Here is a 16,753-nt window from a genome sequence, read left to right on the forward strand (position 1 = left end):
CCCCCTTGACCTGTCCGTCCTCCCTGGACTGACCTATCTCCTCCCTAACTCCCCACCTACACTCACCTTTACTGGGTCCATCCCGCCTCTTTGACCTGTCTGTCTCCTCTCCACCTATCTTCTCCTCTATCCATCTTCTATCCACCTCTCCCCTTCTCCCTATTTATTTCAGAATCTCCTTCCTCTCCCCCATTTCTGAAGAAGGGTCTAGGCCCGAAATGTCAGCTTTCCTGCTCCTCTGATGCTGCTTGGCCTGCTGTGTTCATCCAGTTCTACATCTTGTTATCTCTTTATCATAGAAGTACACCTGTCGAGCTTGTACTATTTCCGGTCCAATTGGGTTCCATATCTCACTTTTATTAACATAACCCTGTAAATGTATCCCCCTCATATTCAAATCCATTTGCCTTTTCAAATTTCTAATAGATTCAAAACGGAGAAAATGTGTTCTCCTTCTCTCACTTAATGTAATTGCTGCCACTGTCTCTGAATAAACTGTGTTATAAATGGGATATAGTGACACTCGTGTGAAATCTTGTTTGCTTCATGGGGTAAACACTTTTGGCCAATGTGTGTAATTGACCCATTAGCCAATCTGTTGCAATCCTGCACTTCATTGTACAATAAATCTTTTTATTCTCTGGGAGATCATTTTTCAATTGAGCATGTCCTTTACAGATCACTTACAAAACAATAGTTAAAGCACTGGATGGTCAGGGGCCTGCAGTAAAAACTGTGGAACTAAGACAGTTAAGGGTCAATTTCAACTCTTCTCATTTCCCAGTGGGAACGTCAGCACCATTCAGGTCCTTGAACAACATTCAGTTGAGTTTCCTCCTGCTCTGTATCTTGATTCCATTCCATTTATCCACCTTAGTTCATTAAACCTGGCTTAACACGAATCAATCAATGTTAGTTTTGAAATTTTCCATTGACTCTCGGTCTCAACATTTTGAGAGACAAAAACTTAAGATTTCCAAAATTCTGTGTGTATGCAGAATCTGCTTCTAACTGGCCTGGCTCTCATTTTAAAGTTAAATCCACTTATTCACTTATGGGATGAGGGTGTCATTGGCCAGGCCAGCATTTATTGCCCATCCCTAATTACAGAGGGCAGTTAAGAGTAAACCACGTTGCTGTGGGTCTGGAGTCACATCTAGGCTATATTTCCTCCCCTAAGGGGCATTAGTGAATCAGACAGACTTTTACAACTGACACTGGTCACCATTAGGCTAGTACTGGTTCCAGGTTTGTTCAATTGAATTCAGACTTCACCATCTGCTACAGTTGGAATTGAATGCAGAACAATGAGCTGAGGTTTTGGGTTACTAATCCAGTATCATTACAGCAACACTTCCCCAGACTCTTCCCCACTGCAGTATCAATTTCTCTCTATCACATCTATCTTTCTCAAAGGCCTCTATTAGACCATTCTTTAATCTTCAATATTAAAAAAATCCTGGTGACTATATATTCCCAGTATAAAAGTTGGCCTTGGTCACACTGCTTGTTGTGGGAGCTTGCTGTGTGTTAACTGACTGCATCATTTCCTCATTAAAACATTTCATTACACCACCTCCTGCCTCCAAATGCTCTCGCTACCCAGTGATCACTCATGAAAGTAATGAAGTGACTTAAGGTGCTCTGAGATATCCCTCTTTTTATCTTGTTGAAGTTTGGGTGGTTATGGAAAAACCAACATTTCTTTCCTGAGTAACTGAGGACACATTGTATTGATGCTTGGGATATAATTTCTATCCAGCTGAGGACAAACCGGTCCTCAAACCGGCCACTGGGTCATGCTCCATACAAAGAGATGGAAATGAGTTGTATCTCATTGGTCCTCACCTCTCCTGATTTCATAGCTAAAGAGGCCCAGTAACTGATTAGTGCTCCATTATTCTTCGTTGTATTTAAAACAAAGCTTGAAGCAAAGGAGGGTGCGTGGGGAGGAATTTCATGATTAAAGTTTTCCCTTGGGAATGGAACAGGCAAAGCCTATCCCACTATTGAAGGTCAATACCAGACCAACTTTCACAAAGCAGAGCTCCAGGGGCCATGATGGTTGCCAGTTCTGGTTGGACCTATTTCCAAGATCATTCATCATGTGACCTCTTCCCTGCATTTGTATCATTCCCTGCTCTTCCCCCCCATTGGTCATTCAAAATCTTCAAGGTCATCGTTCCTTATCGTGGTTGGAAAACAGATTTCTTCTCATTCATTTGAATGATTCTCAGTCAAACGTTGTCCTTTTCTCAACATTCAACATTTTAACAACTTTTAAAAAAAATTCATAATGCTTCGCTCCCCAACTCGCCTTCCCCAAACTCCTCCCTCTCACATTGCGCCCTCAAACATCCCCCTCAAACTCCTCCTGCTCTAAAGAAAAAGGATTTAGATGTGCACTTGTGATGCCAAGGCAGGGACTAAGGGCTGGGAAGTGGGATTAGAATAGTGAGGTGATTGCTTTGAACAGGCGCAAACTTGATGGGCCGAAGGGCCTTTTTCTGTGCTATAGACCACTCTGATTCTATCCCCAAGCTCCCCCATCACTAAAATTCCACCTCTCCAACCATCCCACTTCTCCAAGCTCCCCCTTCCTGAGCTCTCCCTTCTCCAAACTCCCCGTCTCCCTCCTCTCTCCTCCAAACTACCCCCTCCATTCTCGAGGGAGTCTTTGAGGCAGTCGCTTGGAGAGGTGACAGACTCCCATGGAAGTTTCCAGTTCTTCCAGGTTTGGGAGCTGGAAGTCACATGATGGGCCTCTCAGTGACTCAGAACTCGATCCAACACAGAGTTGGCCTGTTTGTGATACAGATCACAATTGCTGCATCACCGTAGGTGCATGTAATTCCTACATAGCACAGCCTGAGGTTCTAACCCCTGAATGCCCCACAGGATTTGCACCCCAACAAACAACAAATTCAGCCGCTACACTCAAACAGGTTAAAAGTCTATTCCCAGTCTCCCAGGAAGGCACCACTTCCCCTTGTGTTTCCAGTCCTATGGCATGGGACATTGCAACGGTCCCAAGACTCTGTCACATTAAGGAGCGCTTGTTTCTAATCTACAATATTGAAATGATGTGGATCTTCCAGTTGCTACTAAACTGGAATAACAGATTTCAACTGAAGTACAAATTGGGCCCTTTCTAATTACCATTTGTGCTCTGCTGAACTCTTACCCCATTGAGTAGGTTAAATGACTAGTTTTATTTAACATTGGAGCCTCTTTGGAATGTGAGATGTTACTGACCAAAGGTGTGGAGCACTGGCCAAGAGAACCAAATAGCATTATTCAGGTCAAGGCACAGATTTAACCTCTCGACCTTTAGAGGTATCTGATAATGACTGACAATACGAGGAAGTAGTGGATGCGGGTACAATTACAACATTTGGATAAGTACATGAATAGGAAAGGTTTGGAGGGATATGGGCCAGGAGCAGGCAGGTGGGACTAGTTTAGTTCAGGATTATGTTCCGTATGGACTGGTTGTACCGAAGGGTCTGTTTCCGTGCTGTATGACTCTATGACAACATACTGCTAGCTCCTACAGGCTCCCTAACCAATACCTCTACCTCCTTCTCAAATAGACTATCACCGGTGGCCACAACCATTTCTAGATCATGTATTTTTACCTGCCTTGCCCATACTTACATTAATCGGTATGTTCCATGCCATATAGACGTGTGATTTGAAGTCATCCATCCAGACCTCAGCAGCTCGGAGGGCATTACGCTTGGCATAGTAGTCAATGTCGTTGTTGTATGGCTTCTTTGTGCGTTCGATATGGGCCACTCGTGAGCATGGCAGGACCTCCATGCTGCCCCCACACTGCCAGACCTGTGTGTGTGCGAATGTGTTTGGAATTAAGATCATCAGAGTTTACTGGAACCAAAACGCAGAGTCAGCGTGGTGATACCACCCCACATTTGGATCATCTCACAACACCAGACAATGACCATCGAGAGTTTCCAGGCTGTAAACAAACCAGTCGGTGGTTCTTTCACAATCTCTATGATAAGGAAACCTTGCATCTACATCAAGGCAGTATTTTTGCACTCGGGTTGCTGTTTCCAGCCTCAAACTGTGGTGTTACCCCCCAGTTGAGAGCAGTGAGAGTGATGGGGGAGGGGATGCACCCTGTTAGAGGAGGGGGTGGGGACTAGGGAAGGTATGGGAGAGGATCCCCTCATCTGGCAAAAGAATTTAAAGCCAACTGATCATCCCCATGTGGGGGCCCAGCATTTCGGCTGTGCCCACAGATTGTAAAATACACGAGGATTCAAAGCCGCTGTGCACTTTGGAACTCCTAACAGCCATTAGTCTCCCAGGCCCCACATCTTCACTCATGACCCCCACTTTGAGAAGCCCTGATCTACACGTAACTCCAGCCCAAACATCACAATTGAATCTTAACCCCCTCAGGACCACAAGGAATGGGCAATAATGGCTGCTTTGCCAGCGCTACCATCAACCCAAGTTCTAGAAAAATTACTAACATAATATGCAAGAGCGATTACTCGCCCAGTTACAGACTAAGTAATCACCTATCCCTGAAGGATGAACAAACTGGGTGCAGTGTGGGGGAGCATGTTCCAACAACAAGACTAACTTATACATTTAAATGACTCTTGGATAGGCATATGGATGATATGGTATGCAGGGTAGTTTGATCTTAGAGTAGGATAATAGGTCCACACAACATCATGGGCCGAAGGGCTGTACTGCTCTATGTTCTTATACTGAGATGGCCCCTTATATGTAAATAAATGTCCCAAGGATCTTCACAAGGAACATTATGAAGCAAGAGGAGACACAGCCATGTTGGGAAACACTAGGCTCATGTCATGGCCAAAGATTTGGTGACAAAGGTAGGTTTCAAAGCATTTCTTAAGGGACGAAAGCAAGGAAGAGATTTGATGAGGGTGAGGGATGGTGTTCCAGAACTTAGCACCAGAGTGCTAGAGTGATTAAAATTCAGGCTGAAAAAGCCAAAATGAAAAGTGCATTGATATCTTGTGCAGCTGCAGGTGATGGCAGAGATGGGGATGGATGGGCCACGGAGGGATTTGAAACAAAGATGAGAATTTTAAAAATCAAAACCTTGCCAGGTGCGAACTAGTAGGGGAATCTAAAACTAGAGGGCCTAGGTTTAAGGTGAGGGAGAGAGATACAAAAGAGGGGCAACTTCTTCACACGGAGGGGGGTGAGTGTTTGGAACGGGCTGCCAGAGGTAGTGGTATAAGCAAGTACAATTTTGTCATTTAAGAAACATTTAGACAGGTACAAGGATAGGATAGGTATGGAGGCATATGGACCAAGCACAGGCAAATAAGACTAGATTAGGGGAGGCAATGGCCTAGTGGTATTATCACTAGACTGTTAATCCAGAGAGCCAGATAATGTTCCGGGGACCCGGGTTTGAATCCCACCACGGCAGATGGTGGAATTTGAATTCAATAAATATCTGGAAGTAAGAGTCTAATGCAGAAAAGATTTACAAGGATTTTGCCAGGGTTGGAGGGTTTGAGCTATAGGGAGGGGCTGAATATCTGGGGCTGTTTTCTCTGGAGCATTGGAGGCTGTGAGGTGACCTGATAGAAGTTTCTAAAGTCATGAGGGGCATGGAGAGGGTGAATAGTCAAGGTCTTTTCCCCAGGGTAGAGGAATCTAAAACTAGAGGGCATAGGTTTAAGGTGAGAGGAGAAAGATTTAAAAGGGATCTAAGGGGCAACGTTTTCACACAGAGGGTGGTGCGTGTATGGAATGAGCTGCCAGAGGAAGTGGTACAATTACAACATTTAAAAGGCATCTGGATGGGTATAGGAGTAGGAAGGGTTTAGAGGGACATGTAAATGCATTGCTGATTGTTGGGAAAAACCCATTTGGTTCACTAATGCCTTTTAGGGAAGGAAACTGTCATCCTTACCTGGTCTGGCCTACATGTGACTCCAGACCCACAGCAATGTGGTTGACTCTCAACTGCAATTGCCCCCTGATGGGCAATAGATGCTGTCATCCCATGAATGAATAAAATAAAAAGATTAATTGCGAAAACTGAGCAGCATGGGCAAGTTGGGCTGAAGGGCCTGCTTCCATGCTGTAAACCTCTATGAATCTGGTAAGCACATGAGTAAAATGTGGAAAGATGATGTGAGGCTTCAACACATACTGATGACCTGCCCCATCTTCTCACACTGTGATACTTAAAGTAGCTCCTGGAATGGAGATGTGGCTCACATAGTATTGAAGAATTCACCTCCTGGTATTTACATGCATACACTACCATCACAACCACTTCCGAGTCTGGGCTCAAGCTATGCAATCCAGATGTGCATTTCCCTCAGCACGTCATGCTTCAGAAGGTGAGAGCTCAGTATGATGGAGACCGAGAACTTGGCAATGATTAGGTGACATGCTATCATATGGTGATGATATCCTGAGCATGTCCTTTAAAGGTATATCACACACCTGCTGCGAGGCATAACACAACAAAAGGGACTTGGTGAGAGTTAGGACATGCACAGCAGACCTTTGGGTAAAATAAGACAAAGGACTGTGGATGCTGGAGGCCTGAAACAAACAAAAGCAGAAATTGCTGGGAAAACCCAGCAGGTCTGGCAGCATCTGGGAAATGAACACAGAGTTAATGTTTTGGGTCACAGACATGCACAGCACAGAAACAGACCTTTAGTCCAATTCATCCATGCTGATCAGATATCCTAAAATAATCGAGTCCCATTTTCCAGCATTTGGTCCGTGTCCCTCTAAACCCTTCTTATTCCTGTACCCATCCAGATGCCTTTTAAATGTAATTGTACCAGCCTCCACCACTTCCTCTGGCAGCTCATTCCATACACACACCAGCCTCTGAGTGAAAACGTTGCCCCTTAGATCCCTTTTAAATCTTTCTCCTCTCACCTTAAACCTATGCCCTCTAGTTTTAGATTCCTCTACCCTGGGGAAAAGACCTTGACTGTTCACCCTCTCCATGCTCCTCATGACTTTAGAAACTTCTATAAGGTCACCTCACAGCCTCCAATGCTCCAGAGAAAACAGCCCCAGATATTCAGCCCCTCCCTATAGCTCAAACTCTCCAACCCTGGCAACATCCTTGTAAATCTTTTCTGAAGCCTTTCAAGTTTCACAACATTCTTCCTATAGCAGGGAGACCAGAATTGCACACAGTATTCCAACAGTGGCCTAACCAATGGGCTGTACATGACCTCCCAACTCTTATACACAATGCACTGACCAATAAAGGCAAGCATACTAAATGCCTTCTTCACTGTCCTATCTACCTGGGACTCCACTTTCAAGGAACTTTGAATCTGAATTCCAAGGCCAATGACCCTTCTTCAGGGTTTTGAGTAGAATGTGGGAGGCAGACCATGTATTTGTTGGAATTGACATATCTAAAGTTAATGTGATTGAGACGTTCAACAGCAAGGAATAATCAGGGGATGGAAGAGGTGGAAATTGACATGGTTTCCGTAGGACACAGGCTGCTCTTTTATGCACATAAATAAGCCTTGTATTAAGATTAAAAACCCTTTAACACAGCAGGCAAGAATTTCAGAAGCACGAGTTAGGGCTTTTACTCATTAATACCATGTTGTGCTATTCTCCTCCAAACAGTTTGAATCAGATTTTTCTCAGATAAGAAAGATTTACTACTGTGCTATCTATTGAACTATTAGAATTTGTTCTGTGCTTTCAAAAGGTGAACACTATTAGAAATAAAATCAATGAAATTTGCCAGTGTAAGAAGTCAGAGATAGTAGGAACTACAGATGCTGGAGAATCTGAGATAACAAGGTGTAGAGCTGGATGAACACGGCAGGCCAAGCAGCATCAGAGGAGCAGGAAGGCTGACGTTTCGGGTCTAGACCCTTCTTCAGAAATGGGGGAGGGGAAGGGGGTTCTGAAATAAATAGGGAGAGAGGGGGAGGCGGATAGAAGATGGATAGAGGAGAAGATAGATGGAGAGGAAACAGACAGGTCAAAGAGGCGGGGATGGAGCCAGTAAAGGTGAGTGTAGGTGGGGAGGTAGGGAGGAGATAGGTCAGTCCAGGGAGGACAGACAGGTCAAGGGGGCGGGATGACGTTAGTAGGTAGGAGATGGGGGTGCGGCTTGAGGTGGGAGGAGGGGATAGGTGGGAGGAAGAACAGGTTAGGGAGGCGGGGACGAGCTGGGCTGGTTTTGGGACACGGTAGGGGGAGGGGAGATTTTGAAGCTTGTGAAATCCACATTGATACCATTGGGCTGCAGGGTCCCCAAGCGGAATATGAGTTGCTGTTCCTGCAACCTTCGGGTGGCATCGTTGTGGCACTGCAGGAGGCCCAGGATGGACATGTTGTCTGAGGAATGGGAGGGGGAGTTGAAATGGTTCGCGACTGGGAGGTGCAATTGTTTATTGCGAGCTTTGCAGAACACCTACGCTCGGTTCGCAATAAAAGTCTTTCCACATCAAGCAGATGTTCACCTGCACATCTGCCAATGTAGTATACTGCATCCGCTGTACCCATTGTGGCCTCCTCTACATCGGAGAAACCAAGCGGAGGCTTGGGGACCGCTTTGCAGAACACCTACGCTCAGTTCGCAAGGGTCTCCTGCAGTGCCACAATGATGCTACCCGAAGGTTGCAGGAACAACAACTCATATTCAGCTTGGGAACCCTGCAGCCCAATGGTATCAATGTAGACTTCACAAGCTTCAAAATCTCCCCTCCCCCGACTGCATCCCAAAACCAGCCCAGCTCGTCCCCGCCTCCCTAACCTGTGCTACCTCCCACCTATCCCCTCCTCCCACCTCAAGCCCCCCCCCCATCTCCTACCTACTAACCTCATCCCGGCCCCTTGACCTGTCCGTCCTCTCTGGACTGACCTATCTCCTCCCTACCTCCCCACCTACACTCACCTTTACTGGCTCCATCCCCGCCTCTTTGACCTGTCTGTTTCCTCTCCACCTATCTTCTCCTCTATCCATCTTCTATCCGCCTCCCCCGTCTCCCTATTTATTTCAGAACCCCCTTCCCCTCCCCCATTTCTGATGAAGGGTCTAGGCCGAAACGTCAGCCTTTCTGCTCCTAAGAAGTCAGAGTGACTGGAGATTGTATCATTTCACACCACTAATGCTATTAGACTTGCATATTACATTGAAAATTGAGTTGAAATACTATTAGATAGTAATTAAATTTGTTTTTTCGAGGTGGGATAGCTTTTAATCCATATGGCAAGCATGACGTTGCAACGTGCTGTGCTCACAATCGGTTTCTTAATGAACTTCTTGCCTTAAATAATCAAAAGCCTATATCATTCAGTCAATTCATTTCACAGGGAGCTGGGAGCAAAATCCATGTGACAGTTCAAAAAGAACAATCTGACTGATGAAGTACAAGTCTTCTCGCTGGAGGTTCTTCGACAGTATTTTCATCCCTCTGTCAGCACGCACTGTCATTATAGGAGAATAGAGAAAGGTCAGGAATGAAGAGATGAATTAATGCACTGGATTTCATTCCTCCCATTACATCAATAGGCAGCACTGGGGCTAATCGACCTGAACAGAGACAGCCGAGACAGAGAGAGTGAGAGAGAGAGCGCGCGAGAGAGCCTTTACGTTACAAAAGTAGTTGCAAAAAGCAAATTGGTGAAGGTTCTTGCCTCTAAGGAATCTGTGAATAATTCCAAATTGCAATTACATAAGTGAAGAAAGACAATTTATTTATATAGAGTTGCTGAAGCATGGAGTGTTTGAAACAAAGATCATTGCTGTATGTTTTTATACACTTTCCCCTTAAAAAATTCGAGGTTTTGATCAGGCCAGTAAAATTTGGATTGTTCATTCCAACAGCAGTATCAGGGACAATACACAGAATGATCCCCATTCTGCAATGTATATATCTACAGAGCTTTCATCAACAACAACGTGCATTGATGTAGCATCTTTAACACTGCATAAAGATGAGCAATGTGGGTGTGCAATGCCAACCGCTGCCAAACATATGGTTGGGCAGACAGTTACCACCTTTCTAACCGAGTCTACAGGGTCTACTTGGTCCAAACAGATCAAGGAAAATAGACAGGCATTGTTACTTGGACTATGAGGAGACTGAGATGGTTGGTCTGTCTTCCTCAATAGCCATTCCTTATAAATGCCATCAGGTTAGGTCGAGTTTGATGCCATCTTCAGCATTAGCCTTTTCAGAACCATTATCGTATACCTCAAAAATGACCCAAGGTGCCTCACTGAGAAGGATATAGGGGGGAGTTCAGCCAGGGATATGACTGAATTGCTGAGAGGACTTCACAAATGAAAACAGTCTCAATGGAGAAGCAGACTAATAGGTCTAATTAGCCAGTGTTGGCATTTACCCTCGACATGGACAATTTATGGATTAAATGTACATGTCAAGGTAGAGGGTAGTTTGTGACCTTCAGGCTCAAAAATTCCAACTCCTCCACGATCTTCTCTCATCTTCCACAGTCTCGAATGTCAGCTCCACCCTTGCCTGAATCCCAACTCTGTCAACTTCCTCCTATTGGATCAATGTTGCTATGCTTGTTGAGGTATGTTGACTCCCAAGTCTGGCTAAAATATTTAAAAATTAACCTATTTTTCCAATCAACCTGTTCACACCTCTGGAGCAGGTGGGACTTGAACCCAGGCCTCCATGTCCAGGGCTAGAGACATAACCAGTGCACAGGTTTGGCAGTGCCTACAGTTCAAAACCCTTATTCCAGTTTTCAAATCCCTTTATGGCCTTGTCCCTCCCTGTCTCTGTCACCTCCTCCAGTCCCCTCCCCCCCCCCCCTGTCTTTGTCACCTCCTCCAGTCCCCTCCACCCCCTCCCTGTCTCTGTCACCTCCTCCCGCCCCCTCCAGTCCCCTCCCCCCCCTCCCTGTCTCTGTCACCTCCTCCAGTCCCCTCCGCCCCCTACCTGTCTCTGTCACCTCCTCCAACTCCACAACTGTCTGAGATTCCTTCTTCCCCTCCAATCTGGTTTCTTGGTCAGCACCAACTTTAATTTCTTCACAAATATGCCTTCAATTGGTTAGGCTTGAAGCTCCACAAATCCCACCTTAAACCTCTCTGCCTTTGTATTCCTCTCTCCACAAACCCTACAAAACATCTTATACCCCATCTCAGTCGCCATGCCTCTGGTCCCTCTCCTAATGTCGTGTATTTGACTCTGTGTCAGATTTTCATCAGTTAACAGTCCTGTGAAGCACTTCAGGTCATTAAAAGCTCTGAAATATACTATAATTAAATAGAAGTATCGTTATTACTACATACAGCATCACAAATTGTAGTTAACTGTTAATTTTAAGCCTGAAATTTAAATCTGAGATTGATAAATTTTTGTTTAGCAAAGGTATTAAGGGATATGGGCAAACAGATATGGAGTTAGGCCACAGGTCAGCCATGATCTCATTAAATGGTGGAACAGGGACAAGGTGCTGAACAGCTTACTCCTGTTCCTAAATTCCTAATTCAGCGTTAAGCCATTCAATTACTATTTCAATCAAACTGACAAAGGTGAGACTTCCAAACACAAAATACAAAAGCCACAGTGATCATCTGGAAACCAATTCCCAAACAAGGGCCCCTTTACAACAAGATGGTAAACTTGTCCCCCAAACACAGGCACTGCCTGATGTCACCCATGGGTGTGGGACATTTAATTTCGCCTCTCCACTTGTAGTGGATGGCAAATCATCATGCATATACATACCTCACTCCAGGAATACAGAGCTCATTCTAACACAACAATCCAATCAGTGTGGGAGACCATCCCTTTACAACCAAAATAATCATTGGTGAATGTACTCATTCCTGTAAGGCCCTCTATTAAATATTTTATATTTTATATTTTATATTTTATATTTTATATTTGGGGGTGGCTCAGTGGTTAGCACTGCTGCCTCACAGCGCCAGGGACCTGGGTTCAATTCCACCCTCGAGCGACTGTCTGTGTGGAGTTTGCACATTCTCCCTGTGTCTGCGTGGGTTTCCTCCCACAGTCCAAAGATGTGCAGGCTAGGTGGATTGGCCATGCTAAATTGCCCGTAGTGTTCAGGGATGTGTAGATTAGGTGGGTTATAGGGGGATGGGTCTGGGTGGGATGCTCTGAGGGTCGGTGTGGACTTGCTGAGCCAAAGGGCCTGTTTCCACACTGTAGGGATTCTATGATTCTATGATTTTACAGACCTCAGAGCATTGCAAAGGTGGCACCAGCTTCTAAGCGAGTGACCTGTTTATTTGCAAGAAAACCTCTGCAATCGCAACCCATTCAGATGAATTCTCACAGCTCACCTTCCTGTACCTTCAGAGTTACCTGTTCACTTTTCTCTGAGTCATTGTCCAGCCTTAACCAATCAAACATAGTCAACACAGATCAGATAGCAGCCTTGCCTAATCAAACACAGATCAATTAAACCATTGAACACTCAAGTCAGTTTCACACAATAGGCATCATCTTTTGTTATGACAAAAGCTACTTGAGTATAATTGTTGAAAAGGCTCTAGCTCTGGATCAGTCATCCTTGTGTATATAGAAATTTGAGACAGATAGATACATTCTTTAAGTCGGAGAATCAAGGATTACAGGGAAAGGGCAGGATTGTGGATGTGAGAAACGTTGGGTTAGCCATGATCCTAATGAGCGACAGAGCAGGTTCTAGGTGCTGATTGGTCTACTTCTGCTTCTATTTCTTACAGTTTTATCTCCTTCACCATCTATTCAAATGTCTTGATGAAATGTTGAAACGACCCAAATAGTCTCATTGTCCTCTGCTGTCTCCTGCAAACGCTTCCTTCTTCAAAAATGTATCTCAATCCTTTTTGAACATTCCTACTGCATCTGCTTCCACCTTTCAGGCAGCACATTCCTGATGATGACAGGCCTTTACATTAAATAAGTTTTCCTTATTCCCACTTTGTTTCTTTTGTCAATGATTTTCCATTGTGTCTTTTGTGTTACTGCCTCTCCTATCTTTGGAAAGATTTGCTTATAATTTATTTGACCAGCAGGTATACACATACCAGACAACTAATCCAAATCACCACAGCTAATGAGCAAGTACCGGAAGCTGGAATCTAGAAAGACTCCTGAATATCAGCAAAGTGGGTGAAGTTGCAGACAGCAAGAATAGGGGCCGGTAAGCTGCACTGGTATTGGAAGAAGATATCACTCTGCAGTCACTCAGCAGCTTATGATCCAATAGAATTGTCTCTTTGGAAGCAAAAACAAGGCGGCAGGTTACTACCTGAATGGCTGTAAATTGGGAGAGGGGAGTGTGCAGCGGGATCTGGGTGTCCTTGTGCACCAGTCGCTGAAGGTGAGCATGCAGGTGCAGCAGGCGGTAAAGAAGGTAAATGGTACGTTGGCCTTCATTGCGAGAGGTTTTGAGTACAGGAGCAGGGATGTGTTGCTGCAGTTATACAGGGCCTTGGTGAGACCACACCTGGAATATTGTGTGCAATTTTGGTCTCCTTTTCTGAGGAAGGATGCTCCTGCTCTCGAGGGAGTGCAGCAAAGGTTTACGAGGCTGATTCTGGGGATGGTGGGTCTGACGTATGAGGAGAGATTGACTAGGTTGGGATTGTTTTTGCGAGAGTTCAGACGAATGAAGGGGGATCTCATAGAGACTTATAAAATTCTAACAGGACTGGACAGGGTAGATGCAGGGAGGATGTTCCCGATGGTGGGTGTGTCCAGAACCAGGGGTCACAGTTTGAGGATTTGGGGTAGATGATTTAGAATGGAGATGAGGAGACATTTCTTCACCCAAAGAGTGGTGAGCCTGTACAATTCGTTACCACAGGAAGTAGTTGATGACAAAACATTGAATGTATTCAAAAAGTGACTAGATACAGCACTTTGGGCGAATAGATCAAACGTTATGGGGAGAAAGCAGGATTAGGCTATTGAGTTAGATGATCAGCCATGATCGTGATGATTGGCAGAGCAGGCTTGAAGGGCTGAATGGCCTCCTCCTGCTCCTATTTTCTATGTTTCTGGGTTTCTATGTCTCGACTGATGCACTTTTTTCAAAGGACACATTGCAATTTAAGTGGCATGGAGATTGGGCCTTAGGGATGCAGTGAATCCTTTGTGTTTTAACTCTCTCACTGCACTGACATCTTCCTCCCACATGGAAAAGGATTTTGCTGCTGATGTCAACCATAAAAAAAATTGGGTAGATGTTGATGGGAATAAAAAGGGCAAAGCTGTAAAACACGCTCCCATTTTAGACGAAATCAGAGTTAACCGCTGTGCAGCCAAGCTTTCTTATGAAGGGAACACATCATTTTAAGAGGAGGTTATAAGTACGTCTCTCCCAATTTTATCTCTCAAAAATTGGGCTGGTCAGACCCACAGTTACACCCCATTCTCCTCTTCATTCTATTCAACTCAAAAGAGCAGAGCGTGTTGGCAGGAGACACAAATCAAGCCCTTTTTACTTTTGGTACAAACTCTATAGCCTCATTTCCAACTCCAGCCTTCCACCTAGCAACTATCTGAGGCTGAGGCAAACAGTTTGTAACCTCCGTGTCCTGTCTGAGCCCAAACTGAGTTTCCAATCCCTCACTCTCCTCACCTGCAAGATCAGCCTCATCTCTCTCTGTAGCATCAGAAGAAGAATCCTTACAGTGTGGAAACAGGCCATTTGGCCCATCAAGTCCACACCAACCCTCTGACAAACATCCCACCCAGGCCCAGAAACCCCTACCCTATCCCAGTCTTCCATCTCCAGCCCCTACTGGTGAACCTTTCAATCAGGTTATCTCCAGACTGGACTCTTCCTGTGCTTTTCTGGCTTCACATCTGACACTCTCCATGACCTTGAGTTAATGCAAATCTCTGCCATCAGTTCGGAACTCACAGGATGTCCTGTTGACCTATCACCCAACATGCTAACCTAGACTAGTTCCCATTCCAGTAAAGTCTTTCTTTTCAAACACTCATCCTTATCACTGAAATCCCTAAAGTGGCCTCCATTCCCTGCTCCGCTATCCTTCCCTATCTCAATTACCCCTTGGGATAGTGTACAGCAACAAAAATAACTTCTATTGACCTGGCACCTTCAGTGTAGTAAACTGGTTCAATATGCTTCAGCGATGAGTGCTCTCAAACAGCATCTGACACATGGTTCAAGGTACAAGATGGCAGTGGCGGAATATTCCGGCTCCTCAACCCAATGTCAGTGTTCCTCAGGGAGCACAACATGGGATCTCTACCTCCCAGTTTCTCCACAGTGTAATGCTGTGCTGGGTGGGTGGTGAGACTTAGAAAACAGAGGTTCTGTGGATCACCAAATCTTATTGTCCGTCATAAGGAAAAGGTTGGCGATTTAACAATGGTGAATGATCTTCTGAGTGCAAATCAAGGTCAGCGAGTTGGCATCAATGGTTAGCTTACAAACATACAAACAAGTAACACGATGAAGCCAATTGGCCCTTCCAGCCTGCTACACCTTTCAATAACATCACAGCTAATCTGATTTTAACCTCAACTCTACATTCCTATAGGAGCAAATTACTGCAGATGCTGGAATCTGTACTGAAAACTAAAAATGCTGGAAATCATAGCGTGTCAGGCAGCATCCATGGAGACAGAGCAAGCTAACGTTTCGAGTCTAGGTGACTCTTCATCAGAGCTGATGTGAAGTGTGGAGGGGGCAATATTTACGTTATAGTCGGGGATGAAGTGCTGGGGGAGAAAGGGTGTTGATAGTACAGATTTAGTGTGAGAATGGCAGAACATTCCTGCATATCCCTGATAATCTTTCACCCCTTTGGTCATCAAGAACCTATCTCGCTCTGCCTTAAAGTTATTTGAAGATTCTACACCCGCTATCTTTTGAGGAAGGGAATTCCAAAGACTTAGGACCCTCTGAGAGAAAAATGTTTCCTCGTCATTGTTTTAAATGGGCGACCCCTAATTTTTAGACAGATCCCTCATTCTCTCCCACAAGAGGAAACATTGATCCGGTTAACTCCCCTCAGGATCTTACATGTTTCAATTAAATCACCTCCGACTCTTTGAAACTTCAGAGGATACAAAACTAGTCTGTCTAGCCTTTGCTCATAAGGCAATCTGCTCATTCCAGGGATTCATCGAGTAAACCTTCTCTGGACCTGCTTCTAATGTGTTCACATTCTTAGCAAGTTGACAGGCTCACTCTTGCTTCAAGGGTCAAGTGGCCTATGCCTGGTTCATATGTTTGTACATTTGTAACATCTGGAGCTTGTGGATTTCTAGTCCAGTGACATTACCATGTGGTGCTCATCTCCCAGGAAACATCTGCGGAGGGGCTGGGGTGGACAAAGTCAGAAACCACACGACGCCATGGTGACTAGGAAACATCTGAGATACTCCCAGGGGATTATTACCCACTCAGATTCTCTATGTTGGAAGGGATTCAAAGTACAGATGTCCTTTATAGAATGTAGACAACAATTGATGGGCAAAGGGATCTGGGTGTACAGGTACACAGGTCACTGAAAGTGACAACGCAGGTGGAGAAGGTCGTCAACAAGGCATATGGCATGCTTGCCTTCATCGGCCCGGGGCATTCAGTTTAAAAATTGGCAGGTAAAGTTGCAGCCTTATAGAACCTTAGTTAGGCCACATTTGGAATATTGTGTTCAATTCTGGTCCCTACACTACCAGAAGGATGTGGTGGCTTTGGAGAGGGTACAGAAAAATATTACCAGGATGTTGCCTGGTATGGAGGGCATTAG

The 16,753-nt window shown here is 45.0% G+C and overlaps 1 protein-coding gene across 1 annotated transcript in view; it reads right to left on the minus strand.

Moving 5' to 3' along the window:
- The window catches only part of galnt9 (polypeptide N-acetylgalactosaminyltransferase 9), a 348,022-nt gene that overhangs the window by 151,209 nt on the left and 180,060 nt on the right, over positions 1-16,753 (minus strand). Inside the window, exon 5 of the mRNA XM_048611757.1 lies at positions 3,658-3,843. Within this exon, the coding sequence (XP_048467714.1) occupies positions 3,658-3,843 (186 nt within the window). The remainder of the gene's footprint in view (positions 1-3,657; positions 3,844-16,753) is intronic.

This window comes from Rhincodon typus, chromosome 24, assembly GCF_021869965.1.
Source record: "Rhincodon typus isolate 14 chromosome 24, sRhiTyp1.1, whole genome shotgun sequence".
Lineage (NCBI taxonomy): Eukaryota > Metazoa > Chordata > Chondrichthyes > Orectolobiformes > Rhincodontidae > Rhincodon > Rhincodon typus.